Below are 19910 nucleotides of genomic sequence, written 5' to 3' on the forward strand. Positions count from 1 at the left end.
ACAACGAAGCACTGAATGTGAATATTTAACTACGGCCTTACAAGCCAGCCATTGTTACAAAACACCAAACAAGAAAGCACTCAACTAAAGAAACTGCTTTTCTTAATCCGTCGCACCTTTGCTGAAAAAATCAGTCATGTTTAAACACCTAGCAGCTTCTTCTTCAAGAGTTTTTCGTTACTCTGTCCCTCTCACGCCACATGTCCCCTTCTTATCCATTTTTTGGTAGGATGAGGTAAGCACAAACTCAGCTAGTGACTCAGCTACTTTAGTGTGTGTGTGTGTGTGTGTGTGTGTGTGTGTGTTTGTATCCCGCCCTGCAAAATCTCATTTCGGAAAGGAAGTACCACCATCTAAATCCCCTGTGTGTGAACATACATGTCTGTATTGTGTTTTGTCTGTACTGTGTTGTGTTGTCTGTCTGCACTTGTATTGTCTTGCACTTGTGTTCTGTATGCACTGTGTCTATGTTGCACCATGGTCCTGGAGGAACGGTGTTTCGTTTCACTGTGTACTCTGTATGTAGTTGAAATGACAATAAAAACCCACTTGACTTGACACACACACACACACACACACACACACACACACACTATTATTACTATACACACTATACATCTATTTAGGAATGGCAAGTCTTTGTCTTTGGTTTGTTCTATGTCTAGACTAGTGTTCTTGTCTCCATTTAATAAAATAATGAAGTTGGTTTGCAAGGCGGTATTAAAGGAAGTCCGAAGCTAGAGGAAATGTTTATTCCAAGATATGTGACGTGATTTGAAGTACATGGAATGGAGGTTTTGGAGAGCAGCATTTCAGGCTGAACTCGGACTACGAGAAATTTCAAATGTTTAGAGGCTCAGTAAAACAGTGAGAACTAAAATCATTGAGCATTGAGGCTAAATCTGCTCTTTATACTGAAGAAGAGGCTTTAATGGACAGGAAGATACAAGAAGGCTGAAGCTAAACCACTGCTTTGTGTAAATAAACCACTGCAGGTGTTTTTCAGATTTACCTGAACAATAATGAAACATTACTGGTAGCTTTTACAAAAAAGTTAAAGGTTCTCCACAGTTCTGCCAGCGTTCCCTGCACATCCATACCAGGGTACTCGGTATAGGGGCCTTATGGAGTGTATAAAACCCTCCATAATTTTCTCTTGGGATTGGCTCCCCTCTCATCATCTTTAGGCTCTGGGAGTCTGCTGCTGCTGTTCTAGCTCTTGCAGCTCGGTGCTGGGCAGGTGCAATGAGGAGCACTGGGGGCGCTGTGTCATCTGGGTTCAGAGGAGTAGTTGTTACTTAGCAATGAGTCAAACTCAAACTTAGCTTCATCCTTCAGCTTATTTTAGCTTTTCTCTTTTTACTGGGTAGAATCAGCTAAAACTAATGTTTCTCAATTCTGACTTTATTAAAATGTGTCTCTCGGCTGTAAAATCTGAACATAGCTTTGGTTTCTGAGTCGTTAACATATTAAATTTGTTTCACAACAAATGTTTCACAACTTCTCCCTTCTTAAATTAGCTGCACGACTAAATGACCCCACTATGCTCTAATTACAGACTGAGCTTCATCACATAGAAGTTCATTACTGAGAAAAATGATGTCAAATAAAGAAGACCTCAGAACTCACTCAATCTTATTGTGTCTTCTGTGAACAGCAGACAAGAACATCTCCTCCAGTAAGTTTCTTCACCACATAAAAAGAAAACAGACTAATAAAAGCAGTTAAAACCAGTAAAACTTAATTATTACTGTATAAGAAAACTATTACAGGTCTAATAATAAAGAAAACACACAAATCAAGTTAAAAACAAGCCAGAAATGGTAACTGTATAAGAACACTAATCCAAACAGGTATAAAACACTTAGTTTATTAGGTCCCTCAACAGCTACAAAGAAATGATATATAATATATAAACAAAAGAGTTTCACCAATCAGAAATCAATTGTAAGGTAATAATCAATCAATATGTGAGAGCTCAGGTGAATCAGTCTGCTTTGGTCTGAGGTCAGGTGAGGTCTGAGCTGCAGACTGAAGAGAACTTCCAGTACTGATCAGTAAACAGTGCTGGAAGGTTCCTCCAGCTTTCTCGCCACTCTCTCATCCCCACACTGTGACCCCCAGTCTAATAAGCAGTGTGTGAGTGTCTCTTTGGCACTGTGCTGGGATCAGTAGGTTACTGCAGTATGTTGACTGTGTAGAACTAGAGTTTCACATTAAAATAAAGAAAAGAAAAAGAAGAAACATCAGTTCTGAGGTGATGAAGTTCAGCACCATGGACCGCTCCGGTAAAGTGTTGCCGTTGGAGTCTGGGATAATTTTCTCATCCACATTAGCTGTTGGTCATTTTGTGTGTTGATTTATTGATTGTTGAGCTCGGTTGTTCACTGTTCACTGAGACCCTGTGACCTCCGTATACAATCAACTTTCTTTATTCTCTATTGGAGCAGGACTGAATGTGAAAGAGGCAGTTCTCCTGCTGAAAATCACACTTCTGTACAGACTCTGTGCTTTAAAGACTCTATGAGGACTAACAGACTGTAAGAAACATGCACAGCTTGTTGCTGGTGTGTTCTACAGTAATGTGTGTGAACTCAGTATCTTTGGATGCAGGAACTCAGAAATACAGACATTGGTTGGATCTTTTTTTAAGCTGCTGATTGGCTCCCTCTTGTGGATCATTATGAGGTGACTCCCAAACTCAGGCCGTTTAAAATGTTTTTATATGGGTGTCTCAATCAGCATTTTATTATAAACCATTTCCATAAATTACCATAAACTTCCATACATTCTGTAACAGCAGTAACAGAAGCAGTTCTTTAAAAACGAACACCCTAAAGGTTCCCAAAACATCTGAATCAGAAAGAGAGAAACACACAGTGAGTTTTATCATCATAAGATTAAGACGAGAGCAGACCTTCTTCATAGCTTCTTCTTCTAGCTTAATCCTGCTCAGGTTAAAAACCAGTGCCATGCCATAATGAGGATGATGAGATAAGATAGAATGAGATAAGATAACATTACGGAAATGCTATGAGTGAGACTATCACTTTCTGCTGGTGGTCCTAATGCAGTCTCAACTTCAGCTCTAACAGTCACTAGAGAACAGTACAGTCAGTACTGTTCTAGTGTTGGCTAGTGTTGTACTAGTGTTGGCTAAGCCTACATTTCCAACAGCCAATAAAGATGTGCTATGTTTATGTTCAGACAGGTATGACGGTGAACATGAGGTATATATGGGCGTTCTTACTGCTGTCCATTGAGTTTATTCACGTGGTAGGAACATAAAGTATAGGTCAGCCCCTCAAACAACCTGTCACACACACACACACACACACACACTATTAATTCTCTCTAAAACATTTGAACTGTAAATCTCTGATAATTATCATCAGTATTTAGATGATAATCTGATAACCTGTATAAACAACACTTTTTGTCGCATTCCATCCCTGCCTTGAGTTAGGTCAGTGCAGATGAATGCATTCAATAGAAGGGGTGTCCATAAATTTTTGGACACATGATGTATGTTACACTGACCCAGTTGAGGAAGCTTTATCTGCGGCCTGTCTCTCTCTGCCTGAAAAGTCTTTATCCATAGTCAGGTTAGTGTAACTGGTCTGTAACTGGTCTTTCTCTGCAGTCAGGTTGGTGTTACTGGTGTGTAACTGGTCTCTCTCTGCAGTCAGGCTGGTGTATCTGGTCTGTAACTGGTCTCTTTCTACAGTCAGGTTGGTGTAACTTGTGTGTAACTGGTTTCTCTCTGCTGTCAGGTTGGTGTAACTGCTCTCTCTCTATAGTCAGGTTGGTGTTACTGGTGTGTAACTGTTCTCTCTCTGCAGTCAGGTTGGTGTAACCGGTCTCTAACTGGTCTCTCTCTGCAGTCAAGTTAGTGTAACTGGTGTGTAACTGGTTTCTCTCTGCAGTCAGGTTGGTGTTACTGGTGTGTAACTGGTTTCTCTCTGCAGTCAGGTTGGTGTAACTGGTCTGTAAGTGGTCTCTCTCTGCAGTCAGGTTGTTGAAGTTGATCCACAGCAGTGTGATGGCAGTCAGCAGGAGAACAGCAGCCCCAGAAACACTGCAGTCAGTCTGTAGCGTCTGCTTCCTGCAGAGTGACTCTCTATGGGGGAAACACAGATACATGAGCTTCAGTCATAACCAGTATCACTGTTTAAACACAGGGCATCTCTCCCCAGTGACTCTTTAGAAGGAGGAGAAAGCTGGTAGATTAAGATACAGTTTGAGTTCATAGGTTCTGCTGTTTACTAAAAGCTGCTATAGAAACATGCTGGTTTTCCTTTTATGGTAAATTCATAGAAAATGACAGATCACAAGCAAGAGTATACCCTAGTCAAGCCTAGCCTAGCACTGTAACAAGATGTTAAAAAATAGTGTTGCTGTTGCACAGTGTCACTTCCTCAAGTTGAGGCTCTCTTTACTAGTTAGCTTAGCATTAGCTTTTAGACTACCCAGACCAATCCTACCTAAAACTAAACTACTAATCTACTGATCTTTATCAGTATGAGATACCTGTGTTTACTGAGAGCTTCTCAAGAACCTGTGATCTACTGATGTTCTCTACAGTCCAATACAAAGATGCACTGATAGCTGTACTGTAGTAATGCTGCTTGTTCTTTACCACCACTAAAACAGTTCACCTAGTCCAGAAGTGCAGCATTACAGTAGAGCTCCTACAGAATACAGCTCAGTGTTCCAGTATTCTAGTATTTACTGTCTCTAAAAGAAGAGATTCAATAAAGGATTAGTAATGATACCTGCTTGTTGTGTCTGTGGCTTCCTCCTCGTGTTGACGGCCTCTGTCTCTGTGTTGGGGTCATGTCCTCTAACAGCGTCTGCGCTCTCATAGATCTCCACCACCATCTCCACCCTATCTCCTCTGTTCAGCTCCTCAGTTCCAATAACTTCATCATAAACACTGAGAGACATCTCTAATCTCTGAAAGACTGAAACACTGAATTACTGCGTCTCTGTAGGAACACTACAGCACTGCTGCACGGCTCGGCTTGGCTTAGTTTAACTGCATTAGTGGAGTTAATGCAGGAAGTGACCAAGTACCACCAACAGTTTCCTGTGTGTGCTGGAGGTGTGAATGCAGCGTGAGAGTTCTCATGCTCTTTCTTAAAGCTGGTTCTCACCCTCATACACTTTTACATTTATGAGATATTATAATAAAATCTAAGTTTAGCTTCTTTATGTCTGTTTAGATTTCTAAATAGCATGAGGGTGTGTGGGGGTAGGTGAGGATGCAGGGGTGTATTGTATCTGTATTGGTCATGTTGAAGGCATATTTCTGCAGGAGGCTGTGGAGACCTGCAGGCTGTTCAGAAATCTGAACAGCAACAGCACTCGGGCTCCTCTAGCCACATTTCCACCCACTGACTGCTTTAACCACAGTATAATGCCCACATGACCTCCCCCCCTCTTTAACAGCATGAAACTCAGTTCAGCTGTGCAGTGTGATAGTTCAGCTGATATGCTGAGCGAGTGTGTGCTTTGTTGAATTCACACCTTAACCATGTGACGTTCTTCTGCACATACAACTACCACGTGACTTTAGTGCTTGCTAAAACACACACACACACACACACACACACACACATCTCACAGTCTGTGTCTATCACTTCTTCAGCAGGGGTCAAAGGCCAGTTTTTCACAGTGTTTTTCATACATCTGTTTACATTGTTATATTGTTTGTGACTAGTCTGCCTCTCTATTTCTTCATTCCTTCATTCATTCTTTCATTCATCTTCATGAATAGATGAATAGATCGCTAAATATATCTGAACATCCATCCATCTAGAAAAAGGGGACCACAGAATCCCAGGCACCATTGTCCTCAGCAATAAGCATTGCTATTGGTCCATTTTATCCAAACAATCTACATATAAGCATTGCGATTGGTCCACTCTTTCAAAGCACTTTACACCTAAGCATTGCTATTGGTCCACTTTACACATAAGCATTGCTATTGATCCATTTTATCCACACAATCCACATATAAGCATTGTTATTGGTCCACTTTACACATAAGCATTACTACTGGTCCATTTCTTTCACACAGTTGACAAATAAGCATTGCCACTGATCCATTCTTTGCTTTGAATTTACAGAAGATCATTGCTATTGGCCAATTCTTTTCACACAGTTTACATTTAAGCATTGCTATTGGTCCATTTCTTTCACACAGTTTATATTAAAGCATTGCTATTGGTCCACTCATTTTACTCAATGTATATAGAACCATTGCTATGGATCCATTTTTTTTACACTGTTTACAAATAAGCATTGCGATTGATCAATTTCTTTCACACAGTTTAGAAAGAAGCTATTGGTCTGCTGTTTTTACTCAATTTACATATAATGATTGCTAATGGTACATATCTTTTACACAGTTTACATATAAGCATTGCTATTGGTCAATTTTCTGAAGTTTATACATAAGCATTGCTATTCGTTGATTTCTGTCACACAGTTTAGAGAAAAGCTATTGGTCCACAATTTACATATAAACATTGCTTTAACTTTAAGCATTGCTATTGGGCTGCTATTTTCTCTGAATTTACACATAAGCATTGCTATAAGCAATAGCAATGTTTTTGTGTAAATTCAGAGAAAATAGCAGACCAATAGCAATGTAACATTCCTTGCATATATTTCATTTCACATTGTTCACACATAAGCATTGCTATTGGACCACTCTTATTACTCAATTTACATATAAGCATTGATATTGATAAAATTTCCACACAGTTTACATATAAGCATTGTTACTGGTGTATTTGTTTTATATGTAAACTCTGCTATTTGTCCATTCCTTTCACGCAGTGCTCATTAAAGCATTGCTATTGGTCCACTATTTTTTTTTACTGAATTTACACATAAGCAATGCTATTGGTCCATTTTCCACAGTAATATAAGCATTGCTATTGATTCATTTCTTTTTTTACAGCTTACATAAAAGTGTTGATATTGCTCCATTCCTTTCACACAGTTTACATATAAGCATTGCTATTGGTCCATTCCTTTCACATAGTTTACATATAAGCATTGCTATTGGTCCATTCCTTTCACATAGTTTACATATAAGCATTGCTATTGATCTATTCTTTACATACGTAAGCGTTGTTATTGGTTCATTCTTTTCACACATTTTACCTATAAGCATTGTTATTGGTCCATTGATTTAACATAGTTCACATATAAGCATTGCTATTGGTCAATTCATTTTACACACTTTACTAATAAGCTTTGCTACCGGTTATATATCTACTTATCTAATCTTCCAGATATCTATCCACATTTCCATCCACCACTGCCTCACTGCATTTCCATAGAACTTCATCTATCTGTCTATCTGTCTGTCTTTTTCATCTGTCCATCCAGCTACTGTATCATTTGATCAATATTAAGAGACTGAGGTAATCTAACTTATGACTCTAGACATGTCTTTAGAAATGATATGTAGAATTTAATGAATAGAAATGCAGTTTTCCTCTGAGGAAAAAGTTAGAACCCCCCCACAGTTACATCATGATACCTGCAGGTGGCACTAGAGCACCACAGAAGCTCCAGACTACAATCTCTTAAACAGTGACTATCACACACACTATCTATCACACACACTCACAATCACACACTCACAATCACACACTCACAATCACACACTCACAATCACACACACACACATACAATCACACACACACACATACAATCACACACACACAATCACACACAATCACACACACACACATACAATCACACACACACACATACAATCACACACACACACATACAATCACACACACACAATCACACACAATCACACACACACACATACAATCACACACACACAATCACACACAATCACACACACACACATACAATCACACACACACAATCACACACACACACATACAATCACACACACTAACAATCACACACACTATATATACACACTAATATTCTTTTTCACAGATCCAAACAAACTGATGATTACAGTGAAAATCAGCCCAGTTCTTTACAGGATCAGACCAATATCCAGTTATGACACAGTGTTCATCTGATCTGTTGGGTTCTCCAGTTCTCCAGAATCTGAGAGAGAGAATCAGAGGATCAGTGTGTTTATCTGAGCAGTGAGGAGTGAGAGTCAGTAACTACATCATGATCAGAGTTCAGTTCAGTGCTCTCTTACTCAGTGGTCAGTGCTGAGCCGTCCACCCATTTCCAGACCCCCTCTCTTTCACTGTCAGTCAGGCCAATCCAACCTTCCTGACCTCTTCTCAGCTTGTTAATAATAAACTCCTGTTGAAGTACAATAACTGCTCACACATTTCCAGCAACCCAGCACACACACACACACACACAGACTAAAGATACACACATTTGATCATGTGATCAGTTTGAACTCTTCCACCTGCAGGAAGCCTGTGAGAACATCAGTACTGTGTGAAGATCTTAGACTGTCTGAGAGTGGAATAAACACTGATCAGCTAATAAACACACTTTGATCTGATGAGTGAGTGTGTGTGTGTGTGTGTGTGTGTGAGTGTGAGAGAGAGAGAGAGAGAGAGAGAGAGAGAGAGAGAGAGAGAGAGAGAGAGATGTGTGTATGGGTGAGTGTCAGTGTTTTTAAAGCTCTTCTTGAGGATGTCTAGTGTAGTCAGTTCTCATCCAGCACCCAGTGTATCTAATCAGTCCCTCATTAAAGTAAACTGAACTAATCCATCATGTTTGGAGTTTACAGAGATGATCAGCACTCAACCCTGTGCTCTTCTAACTGTGCTGATCTGTTCTTCTAACTGTGCTCTTCTAACTGTTCTTCTAACTGTTCTTCTATATGTGCTGATCTGTGTTCTTCTAACAATGCTCTTCTCTGTTCTTGTGTTCTAACCAACCAATCAACAACTTGACTGACTAACAGTACATTCTGATTTCTGACCCCCCCTCCTCCCCATCCCCCATCCTCTGTAATGTGGTGCTCACTTACAGTGGGGTTTGAACCGTGTTGGCGGGCCGGCGCGCTACTGAGTGAGCTACCACGATCACGTGACAAACGGGCCCAAGTGCAGAGTCTTTCAATCTTAGAGCAGGTAAACCGGAAATGAAAAATAAAGCCTCTCGGGACTCAAACTCAGGCCGCCGCGTCACGAGACTGACGCTCTGCCGCTTCACCAAAGTGGCAGTTATGAAAGCAGCCAACAAATGAAACTTAAAAAGGGATGGGTTTAATAAACAAACAAAGGACATCAGGGGAGAACTGGCTACCTCTTTAACTCGAGGGAAATACAACTGAGGGCAAAAGGATCTCCCAAAAGAAACCAGAAAACTGAGAAGTTACAGGGAAGACAGACACTCCTGCCTTCCTCTGGTACACGAGTGTATGTGTGCAAACACACACACATACACACACACACGGGCACACACACCAGGGAAGACAGACACTCCTGCCTTCCTCTGGTACACGAGTGTATGAGTGCTACACACACACACACACACACACACACACACACACACACACACACACACACACACACACACACACACACTGCACAGACACAGGGAGACAGACTCGGTAGAGACACATGAAGGGGAGTGACACACACTCAGCCTTCACCTCGAGACTACACAGGCACACAGACACACACACCACCAGAATCAAAAGATCCAGCAGTGGGGCAACTGGATCTGTGTGCCTATATAGCCTACCGCCCAGGTGTGGGGAATTGGGCTCAATCACTAGCTGGGGTGACTCGGGGCCTCCCCCTGGTGGCAGGAGGAGGCCTTGCCCTAGAGCTACCCCTTACATCCTCTCTCTCTCACCTGTTCCTCTCTGCTGTTGATGATCAGCAGATCTGCTCCTCTCTCTCTGCAGTCCTCTCTGCTCTCACTCCAGCTCTTCTCCTCAGTAGAGATGTAGTAGATACTGGAGTTGAAGTAGATCCATCCATCCTGAGTGGCTTTTCCTACAGATCAAATACATATTTCTCTGCATTTCCTCGATTAAATACAAGATCATTCATATTCTCCATTAATATCAAATATAATATATCATATTTCAGTCTCTCTGTTTCATCATCTAATGGAATGAAGTTCAGCTCTTCAGCTAAGAACTGTAATCAATCACTAGAGCCTCTACTGAACCAGACACTTTATTAGGAACAGTTATGGAACCCCCAGTCTCCCAATCAGCCAATCACGTGGCAGCAGCACACATTAAAATCATGCAGACACAGGTCAAGAGTGTGAGTTAGTCTTCACTTCAGTACTTGCTGCCCTCACTCCAGTGCCGAGTTCATAAACAGCAGGAATTCATGGAACCAGTCTGACCTTGAGTCAACAGATCAACCTGATGTTTAGTGTGATGGTGTGTGAAGATCTTTCATGGATTAAACTGAGACCCCTTGTATTACAATGGTGTTCCTAATAAAGTGGTCAGTGAGTGTAATTAAGAACTACAGTTAATCACTGACCCAGTTCAGAAAGCCTTCTCTGCAGCCCATCTCTCTCCACCTGTAACTGGTCTCTCTCTGCAGTCAGGTTGGTGTTACTGGTGTGTAACTGGTCTCTCTCTGCAGTCAGGTTGGTGTTACTGGTGTGTAACTGGTCTCTCTCTGCAGTCAGGTTGTTGAAGTTGATCCACAGCAGTGTGATGGCAGTCAGCAGGAGAACACACAGCAGCCCCAGACACACTGCAGCCAGTCTGTAGCGTCTGCTTCCTGCAGAGTGACTCTCTATGGGGAAAACAGATACATGAGCTTCAGTCAGAACCAGTATCACTGTTTAAACACAGGTCAACTCTCCCCAGTGACTAAGAGATGAACACAGAAGGATTGACAAAGATGCACTGATAGCTGTACTGTAGTAATGCTGCTTGTTCTTTACCACCACTAAAACAGTTCACCTAGTCCAGAAGTGCAGCATTACAGTAGAGCTCCTACAGAATACAGCTCAGTGTTCCAGTATTCTAGTATTTACTGTCTCTAAAAGAAGAGATTCAATAAAGGATTAGTAATGATACCTGCTTGTTGTGTCTGTAGCTTCCTCCTCGTGTTGACGGCCTCTGTCTCTGTGTTGGGGTCATGTCCTCTAACAGCGTCTGCGCTCTCATAGATCTCCACCACCATCTCCACCCTATCTCCTCTGTTCAGCTCCTCAGTTCCAATCACTTCATCATAAACACTGAGAGACATCTCTAATCTCTGAAAGACTGAAACACTGAATTACTGCGTCTCTGTAGGAACACTACAGCACTGCTGCACGGCTCGGCTAGTTTAACTGCATTAGAGGTGTTAAGTAAAGGAAGTCACCGAGCCCTGAGAACAGTTTCCTGTGTGTGCTGGAGGTGTGAATGCAGCAGAGCTCCTCATGCTCTTTCGTAAAGCTGGTTCTCACCCTCATACACTTTTACATTTATGAGATCTTATAATAAAATCTGAGTTTAGCTTCTTTATGTCTGTTCAGATTTCTAAATAGCATGAGGGTGTGTGGGGGTAAGTGAGGATGCAGGGGTGTGAGAGGGTCCTGGTTCTGAAGAGAGGTGGTCTTCAAATTCACCTTTAAATTCCTCATCTGTAAAGCAGAAAGTCTCACTACTGTAGCACCACTATTAGAAGTGAATCCTCAGGTTTACAGGAGTTGTCAGTTTATTAGGTAATGCACACACTTCAACAAGTCAGATGTCACTTTAGTGTGTGTTGTTGACCAGACAGACCAGCCCTTTTATCTTTATTCTACAGTCAGTATGTATGGAACACCTGGACATACCCACAGTCCAGTCCAGTGTACCCAAGATCACTCTCAGGCCCAGTGACGATGGCGTCTTCTTTAAAGGGATCCTCATTAACACCTTCATTTCAGCTCTCAGTGTGAATCAACAAGGTTATTAGGTCAAGGTGAAGTTCTACTGGAAATTGAAACCGAGACCACACTACTGTGCCTTTAACCTACACAGCCTAAGCCCAGCCACGTCCTCTGTGTTTTAGCTTCCTATTTATTATTTCTATGTGTTTTTTCACAGAGCTCACAGCAATAAATGATGACCACAAGAAACACACACACACATCAGTATGAATCAACTGTGAATATGGGTAAAGTCATTATTATGAGTTTATGTGTGAACTCAATATTGAGAGAGTGTGAATACAGTTGAATGCCGTCACTCAGAGAGTCTCCAAACACACATATAGTCCCTGAATCCTTAAAGAGGGACTACAGTTAAACCTCCTACACAGAGAACACACACATTACAAGGTGTTCAATAAACTGAATCTGCAGAGACACAAGAGAGCAGATTGAGAGGTGGGCTTGTGAGAACGCTCTGTGCTTCTTGCCGACTACCTGAGGCCTCAACTTCCTGTCCTGAGAGCAGCATATATATATATATATTACACAAACCACAAACACTGAGTCAGTCTGAGAGCTGGAGGCTCTGAGGATTGTAGTCTGCAATGAAACCAAAGATTTTTCTACTTGTTTCAAAATGAGGAGAGCAGAACCAGAGATGTGTGAGGATGTTTATATGAATTCAGGATTTACAGCAGACCTCAGCTGCTTTAGATGACAGTAAGGACTCTGGGCAAGCCTCTGGAGAAATGGGCATGGCCACCATGACCTGATAAGCAGCGAGGCTCAGAGACAACCAAAACACAGGGCTCAATTGAGTCAGCAACCTTTATTTCAATGGTATCAGGCGGTGTAGGGTGGTGTCTCCTCAATCATATGAAGAGATCTCAAAAACTTGTGTGACAACAAGCCATAAAGGAACCATGACCACAGGTACACTCACAGCTAACAGCTCCACTACTAAAGACACAGCAGTATCACTTCATGAAGGCTCTGAATCAACACTAGGTTCCTTAGTCCATTCTTCATGGGCAGTGGCCTCCAGATTACTAATAGTCTTGGTTTGCTGCTGCAACTGCCTTTTATGAAATCCCACCAAAGAGTTTCTATGAGGTTCAACAGTCAACCAACTGTGATGGCCACTCAAGAATCTCCCAGGATTCTTCAGAAATCAAGCCTTGGTGGGCTTTGAGGTATGCTTGGGATCAGTGTCCTGTTGGAAGGTCTGATGATGCCCAAGCATCTCATTCTATAGTAGTTCTGTGGATTCTGTTTTTTTTTTTCAGGTCTATGGGTCAGCAGGGTGTCTGAAGGGGGAAGAATGAAGAATATGCTGAAAAGAACACCCTGCCTACAGTGAAGCATGGCGGTGGCTTGGTGACGATCTGGGACTGCTTTGCTTCCTCTGGCACTGGAATCCTGCAGCATGTGGAGAGCAAGATTGGTTCAATCAAAAATCAGGAAAACCCTGAAGAAAACATCATGCCTTCTGTGAGGAAGCTGAAACCTGGGCATCATCAGACCTTCCAACAGGACAATGATCTCAACATACCCAAACGTCCTGGAAGATTCCATAGGGGCCTTCACCGTCACCTGACTTTAAACCTATAGAAAATCTTTGGTGATTGCAGCAGCAAGCCGAAGAATATTAATGAACTGGCCTCAGGAAAATGCCAGAATCTGGTGTCTGACTCTGAGAATCTGGTGTCTGGCTCACAGAATCTGGTGTCTGGCTCACAGAATCTGGTGTCTGGCTCAGGGGCATACTTGTAGTTGGGCAGTGGTGGCTCAGCAGTTAGATCTCCAGGCTATTGATGACAGGGTTGTGGGTTCAATACCTGAGCTCGGCAAGTGGCCACTGAGCCCTTGAGCAAGGACACAGACAAGGACCCTTTCTGCTCCCCGGATGCCACAGCAATGGCTGCCCGCCGCTCCTGGCACGTGTGTTTTGTGGGTTGAAATAGGAACAACAGTGTTTGCGGTTCACAGTTTGTCACTTCCATGAACCGAACTCTCGTAAATAAACTGTGCCAAAGTAACTACAGTTTCCCACTCTAGAAGTCCTTCAATTTACTGCAGGAATGTTCAGATTCACTTCTATTGTCTTACTGCTGTATTAAGCTTAAATAAGTCATGTCTGTAATTGATTGAGGATGTCCAGATTATTATTATTAAAATATATGTATAATATACATCATTCTGTAATAATGTGCACTGTAGCTCTTTTCCTCTGAACACTTCAATTCCTAAAAACGTTTTATAGATGATGTGAATGTTAGCAAGGTTGTAGAAGATGCAGCCATAAAATCTGTCTCTTTTCACCCTGTTCTTCAATGCTTAGCAGAACAGGACCACCACAGAGCAGGCAGTATTTGGGTGGTGGGTCATTCTTAGCACTACAGATATACTGACATGGTGGGGATGTGGGGGTGTGTGTTGTGTATATTTATGGTATATATCACAGTCTGATCAGTGATTGGTCAGTATTTTAAAATCCTCTGAGGAAGATCCTGTTAGTATTTTAAACAGCCTGAGTTTGGGAGTCACCTCATAATGATCCACAAGAGGGAGCCAATCAGCAGCTTAAAATCAGATCCAACCAATGCCTGTATTTCTGAGTTCCTGCATCCAAAGATACTGAGTTCACACACATTACTGTAGAACACACCAGCAACAAGCTGTGCATGTTTCTTACAGTCTGTTAGTCCTCATAGAGTCTTTAAAGCACAGAGTCTGTACAGAAGTGTGATTTTTAGCAGGAGAACTGCCTCTCACACATTCAGCCCCACTCAACAATAGAGTGTTTGATTGTATACGGAGATCACTGACTCTCCAGATCAGCTGTTGATCAGTACGTGTGTTGATTTCTTGATTATTTAGCTGGGCTGTTCACTGTGCTTAAGGATGATCATTTAATCTCAGACTCCAACAGGGACCCGTTACTGGAGCTGTCCAGGGTGCTGAACTTCTTACTGAGCAGAACTTTTTTATTTTTTTATTAGAGAGATCTTGAAGTCAAAGCATAGCCACAACCAGTCCAAACATTTCCTCTAGAATTTCTTTCTGAAATAATCTAAATGGACAAAACCAGGCACAATTCTTTCTAATTAGTCTGTACTGCTTGATTAGGTAAGTACAGTTGCACCAGTTTATATAACTTCAATGTTTAAAAGTAATTTTCCACAGCACACATGCCTCCCAGCCTCTCCAAGCAGTGCAGCCCAGTGGTTAGAACACCAATTGACATGGTGTGGGTTGGAAGGAGGGTGTAATGGAGGCTACAGCTCTGGTGAATAAGCTGTTTCTCAGTCTATTGATGTGTGTCCTGACATTTCTGTATCTTTTGCCTGATGGGAGGAGGACAAACAGCCTGGGTGGGTTCAGTCCTTACTAATATTGATAGTCCTCTTATGTAGGCAGCTATTATAAACTGTGCCCAGCTTTGGGAGCTTGGCTCCTACAGTTTGCTGTGCAGTCTTAAATATCTGTCTTTCAGCAGTGCAGCTAATGAACCACACTGTAGTACAGTAACAGAGAATGCTCTCGATTGTGCTCCTGTAGAAATTCACTAGTAAGGTCAGGATGTTGGATGATCACCACCTCACCTCACCTCATCTCCCCAACTCATCTTAAAAGTACTGGATGGAGCAACATCCATCATTCCAGAGAACACAGTTCCCCTGCTCCACAGCTAAATGCTAGTCTACGTCTGGCATTAGGTATGATGCTAGTAGGTTCTGTTTATCAGTACCAGAGTCCTATTCTATTGGCAGTTCCTCTCTACAGGGACTAGACAAGCTGTGTGTGCATTTGAACATCTGTGTCAGCAATGGGTGCAATAGGTGTAACCATGCGTTAAAAGGGGCATCTACAAACATTGGATATATATAATAATAATCATCAGCAGCATTATTAATAAATAAATTGCACAATATGAATACAAATGTGTAACAGAAATGATAAATAATAGAAACATTAAAGAAACCACAGTGAGGCTTTGATTTGATAAAGAAATGTAGAATTTATTAAGCAGAAACATTTTTAAGGAAATGATAAAAAGTAAAGAGTACATGTGTATTAATGGAAGACTAATTACAGATTACACCGAGACCAAGCAGAGATTGATATAATTAAACTCAGCTGAATGAAGTTTCACCTCTGGTCTGAAGTTTTGCTCATAGAAAGAAGGTTTTTATAAGAATTCAGAGAAAAATAGCTGTGTCTGATTTCTAACAGGTTTAACTGCTGAACGTAGAGAATCTCACAGTGTTATTATTAACATTCTTAAAGTCAAATCTAAAAGCTCAGCGCTGTTGAGGAAAATACACACAAACACAAGCTGCAGTTCATGTTCTCAGAAAAACAGCTGAGAGAAATTTATGCTGTTTATGAACATCAATGAAGAAACAGTAAAGATTCCTCATTTCTCTTTGGTTAAGATTAGAAGAGTTGAAGGTTAGGTTTGGGTGTAGGGTAAGGTGTAGGGTAAGGTAGGTTAAGATTAGGTGTAGAATAAGGGGTAGGTTAAAGGTACAGCTAGGTGTAGATTAACGTGTAGATTAAGGTTAAGGGTTATGTTAAGACTAAGATTAAGTTCTTAATCTTCTTAAATCTTTTTCCACTTTTCATATTTTATATCTGTCTATATATCTGTCTGTCTTTTTATGTATCCATTTTTCATTTTCATATTTTAGGTGACCTGTTTACCTATCTTTCAGAATTAAAGATCTATCTATCCATCTGTCTGCCTATTTCATATTTTAGATTCATTATGCCTACCTATCCATTTTCATGTATTCCTTATTTTATCTTTATTAATGCATATATAGATAGATAAAGAGATACATACATACATACATACATCTATTACATACACTATTCTATCTACCTATTTTCCATTTGTGTACAGTTAAACCTCAATCCCTCTGTTCCCTCTGATCTATTTATTTCTATTTTCATCTTTGTTAACAGATGACTGGATAGACATATATATATATATATATATATCCACTATCTATCTATATATCTATCTACCTATAAGCATATTACCTATAAGCATTGCTATTGGTCAATTCATTTTACACACTTTACTAATAAGCTTTGCTATTGGTTATATATCTACCTGTCTAATCTTCCAGATATCTATTCACATTCCCATCCACCACTGCCCCACTGCATTTCCATAGAACTTCATCTATCTGTCTATCTGTCTGTCTGTCTTTTTCATCTGTCCATCCAGCTACTGTATTAAAACTCATAGTGGTTATTCTTTTCACAATTTACAGATAAGCATTGCCATGGGAACGCTGCCATGTTTCCCACATCACATTTCCACTATATGGATGGATGGATGGATGGATAAGCCTTCATCCATCCGTCTATGCCTCCTCGTTTTGTTCTATCTGATTGCTATCTATGTATAGTAATATACATACAACATCTGTTTTTTATTCATTCCTTCTTTGATCTTTATTAATCGATGGGCAGATCAGATTAACCTCAGTCCATTCATCCATCCACACCTCCTCCCTATGTTCTATCTTTCTGTCTGTTTTCATTCTTCATATTGTTTGTGATGAGTCTAACTCTCTATTCCTTCATTCATTCATTCTTTCATCCATCTTCATGAATAGATGAATAGATTGATATATATCTGATCATCCATTCATCTCTGTTTTAGAATAAGGGGATCACAGAATCCCAGGCACCCCTGTCCCCAGCAATAAGCATTGCTATTGGTTCACTCTTTCGAAGCACTTTACACATAAGCATTGCTATTGGTCCATTTCTTTCACACAGTTGACAAATAAGCATTGCCACTGATCCATACTTTGCATAGAGTTTACAGAAGAGCATTGTTATTGGCCAATTCTATTCACACAGTTTATTTAAAAGCATTCCTATTGGTCCACTCATTTTACTCAATGTATATAGAACCATTGCTATGGATCCATTTTTACACCATTTACAAATAAACAAACTTGCATGCCTTGGAGAAACGGTCCATGACCACCATTATAACCGTGTTGCCTTTGGATGATGGAAGACCAGTCACGAAGTCCAGGGACACATGGGACCACAGACAAGCTGGAGTCGGCAATGGGTGTAAAAGGCCAGGTGGTCGGGACCGTCGTGCCTTGTTTTTGGTGCACACTTCACAAGAGGTAACATATGCACATGTGTCCTTGTCCATTCCTGGCCACCAGAAACGTCTTCGGAGGAACTCCAATGTTTGGACTGCACCTGGGTTTACAGAAGAGCATTGTTATTGGCCAATTCTATTCACACAGTTTACATTTAAGCATTGCTATTGGTCCATTTCTTTCACACAGTTTATTTAAAAGCATTCCTATTGGTCCACTCATTTTACTCAATGTATATGGAACCATTGCTATGGATCCGTTTTTACACCATTTACAAATAAGCATTGCAATTGGTCCATTTCTTTCACACAGTTTACATAAAAACATTGCTATTGACCAATTCCTTTTACACAGTTCACTTTTTAGCATTGCTATTGGTCTGCTATTTTCTCTGAATTTACACATAAGCATTGCAATTGGTTCCTTTCTTTGCATATACATGACTTACATATAAGCTTTTTTATTGATCCATTCATTTCACACAGTACGAGAAAAGCTATTGGTCCACTTTTTCCCTCAATTTACATATAAGCATTGCAATTGGTCCTTTTTTTCCACACAGTTCACACAATCATTACTATTGGTCTTTTGGTCTATTGATACTTTTATGGAGTTTCCACATAACCTATCCTGTTGGTCTATTTCTTTAAATCAATTTACAAATGAGCATTACCATTGGGCCACTCTTTTCACTCAATTTACACATGAGCATTGCTATTCATCCACTCTTTGAACTTAATTTACATAGCATTTCATTGGTTACAAAACATTTCCATTGGTTCATTCTTTGCATACAGTTTACAGAAAAGCTTTGCTATTGGTTTACACCTTTTACACAGTTCCTGAATAACCATTGCTATTGGTCAATTTCTTTCACACAGTTTACATATAAGCATTGCTATTGGCCCACTTTTTTCACTCAATTTACACAAACATTGCTATTGCAATTCCTTTCACTTGATTTATAAGCATTGCTACTGGTCCACTCTTCTTACTCAATGTACATATAAGAATTGCTATTGGTCACTCTCTTTACTCAATGTACATATAACCATTGCTATTGAATAAAAGTTAGACACAGTTTACATATAAGCATTGTTACTGTTGTATTTGTTTCATATGTAAACTCTGCTATTTCTGTTACAGTGTGGTGTGGGGTTTGCACTCAAGTGCAACTTTTTGATTTATTATTATTAAATTAAACTACCCCTCTTATGGTGTGTACTTGGTGACTGTTGGGCTTGAGCTCCCAACCTTGTTAATGGGAGCCGAGTATACTTCCACTGCACCACCACAGCTGTGAGAGGTGGCACTATAAACACTGATCATAAGCAACATAGAAAATGGCGGGAAAACAAACAAAAGAAAAACCAGGAGTGATGTTTACTCAAACAAAAGACAACAACTCTTTTAACTTCAGCTTCTCTTCGCTGTTCACAACTTGAACTGTTTCTTTTAATTTCAGCTTTTCTTTACTGTTCGCAACTTAAACCCACTGTTACCATTCGCCCCTCTACAAAGGTGCGATGGGAAATTGTGTTTGGCTGGGTGTATTTATACTGTGCCACACAGGTGGGTCTGGTCAGCATTGATTACCGCTGGGGATTCTGGGGCTTGGAGTTCTTTGCTCCAACCCCACCAGCTTTCATACTTTGCTGGCCGGGCCCCCTGCTGGTGGCTGACAGTACATGCTGCCTGCTCACAATTTGTCCATTCCTTTCACACAGTTCACATTAAAGCTTTGCTATTGGTCCACTATTTTCACTGAATTTACACATAAGCAATGCTATTGGTCCATTTTCCAGTTATATAAGCATTGCTATTGATTCATTTCTTTTATACAGCTTACATAAAAGTGTTGATATTGCGCCATTCCTTTCACACAGTTTACATATAAGCATTGCT

At 40.6% G+C, this 19910-nt stretch overlaps 1 protein-coding gene across 2 annotated transcripts; it reads right to left on the minus strand.

Annotated features, from left to right (window-relative positions):
* Positions 1-7937: 7937 nt before the first annotated feature.
* Positions 7938-11210, minus strand: LOC140546890 (uncharacterized). 2 transcript variants are annotated; one of them, XM_072670341.1, is made up of 5 exons: positions 11039-11210; positions 10491-10751; positions 9841-9983; positions 8213-8322; positions 7938-8112 (listed from the first exon to the last, which is right to left on the minus strand). In XM_072670341.1, the coding sequence occupies exons 1-5, from the start codon at positions 11208-11210 to the stop codon at positions 7977-7979; spliced, it is 822 nt and encodes a 273-aa protein (XP_072526442.1). In that variant the 3' UTR covers positions 7938-7976. The 2 variants fall into 2 exon arrangements, with proteins under 2 accessions (XP_072526442.1, XP_072526443.1); XM_072670342.1 differs by lacking the exon at positions 8213-8322 and having other exon boundaries at positions 7998-8112.
* Positions 11211-19910: the final 8700 nt, after the last annotated feature.

This window comes from Salminus brasiliensis, chromosome 24 (assembly GCF_030463535.1).
Source record: "Salminus brasiliensis chromosome 24, fSalBra1.hap2, whole genome shotgun sequence".
NCBI classification, from domain to species: Eukaryota; Metazoa; Chordata; class Actinopteri; order Characiformes; family Bryconidae; genus Salminus; species Salminus brasiliensis.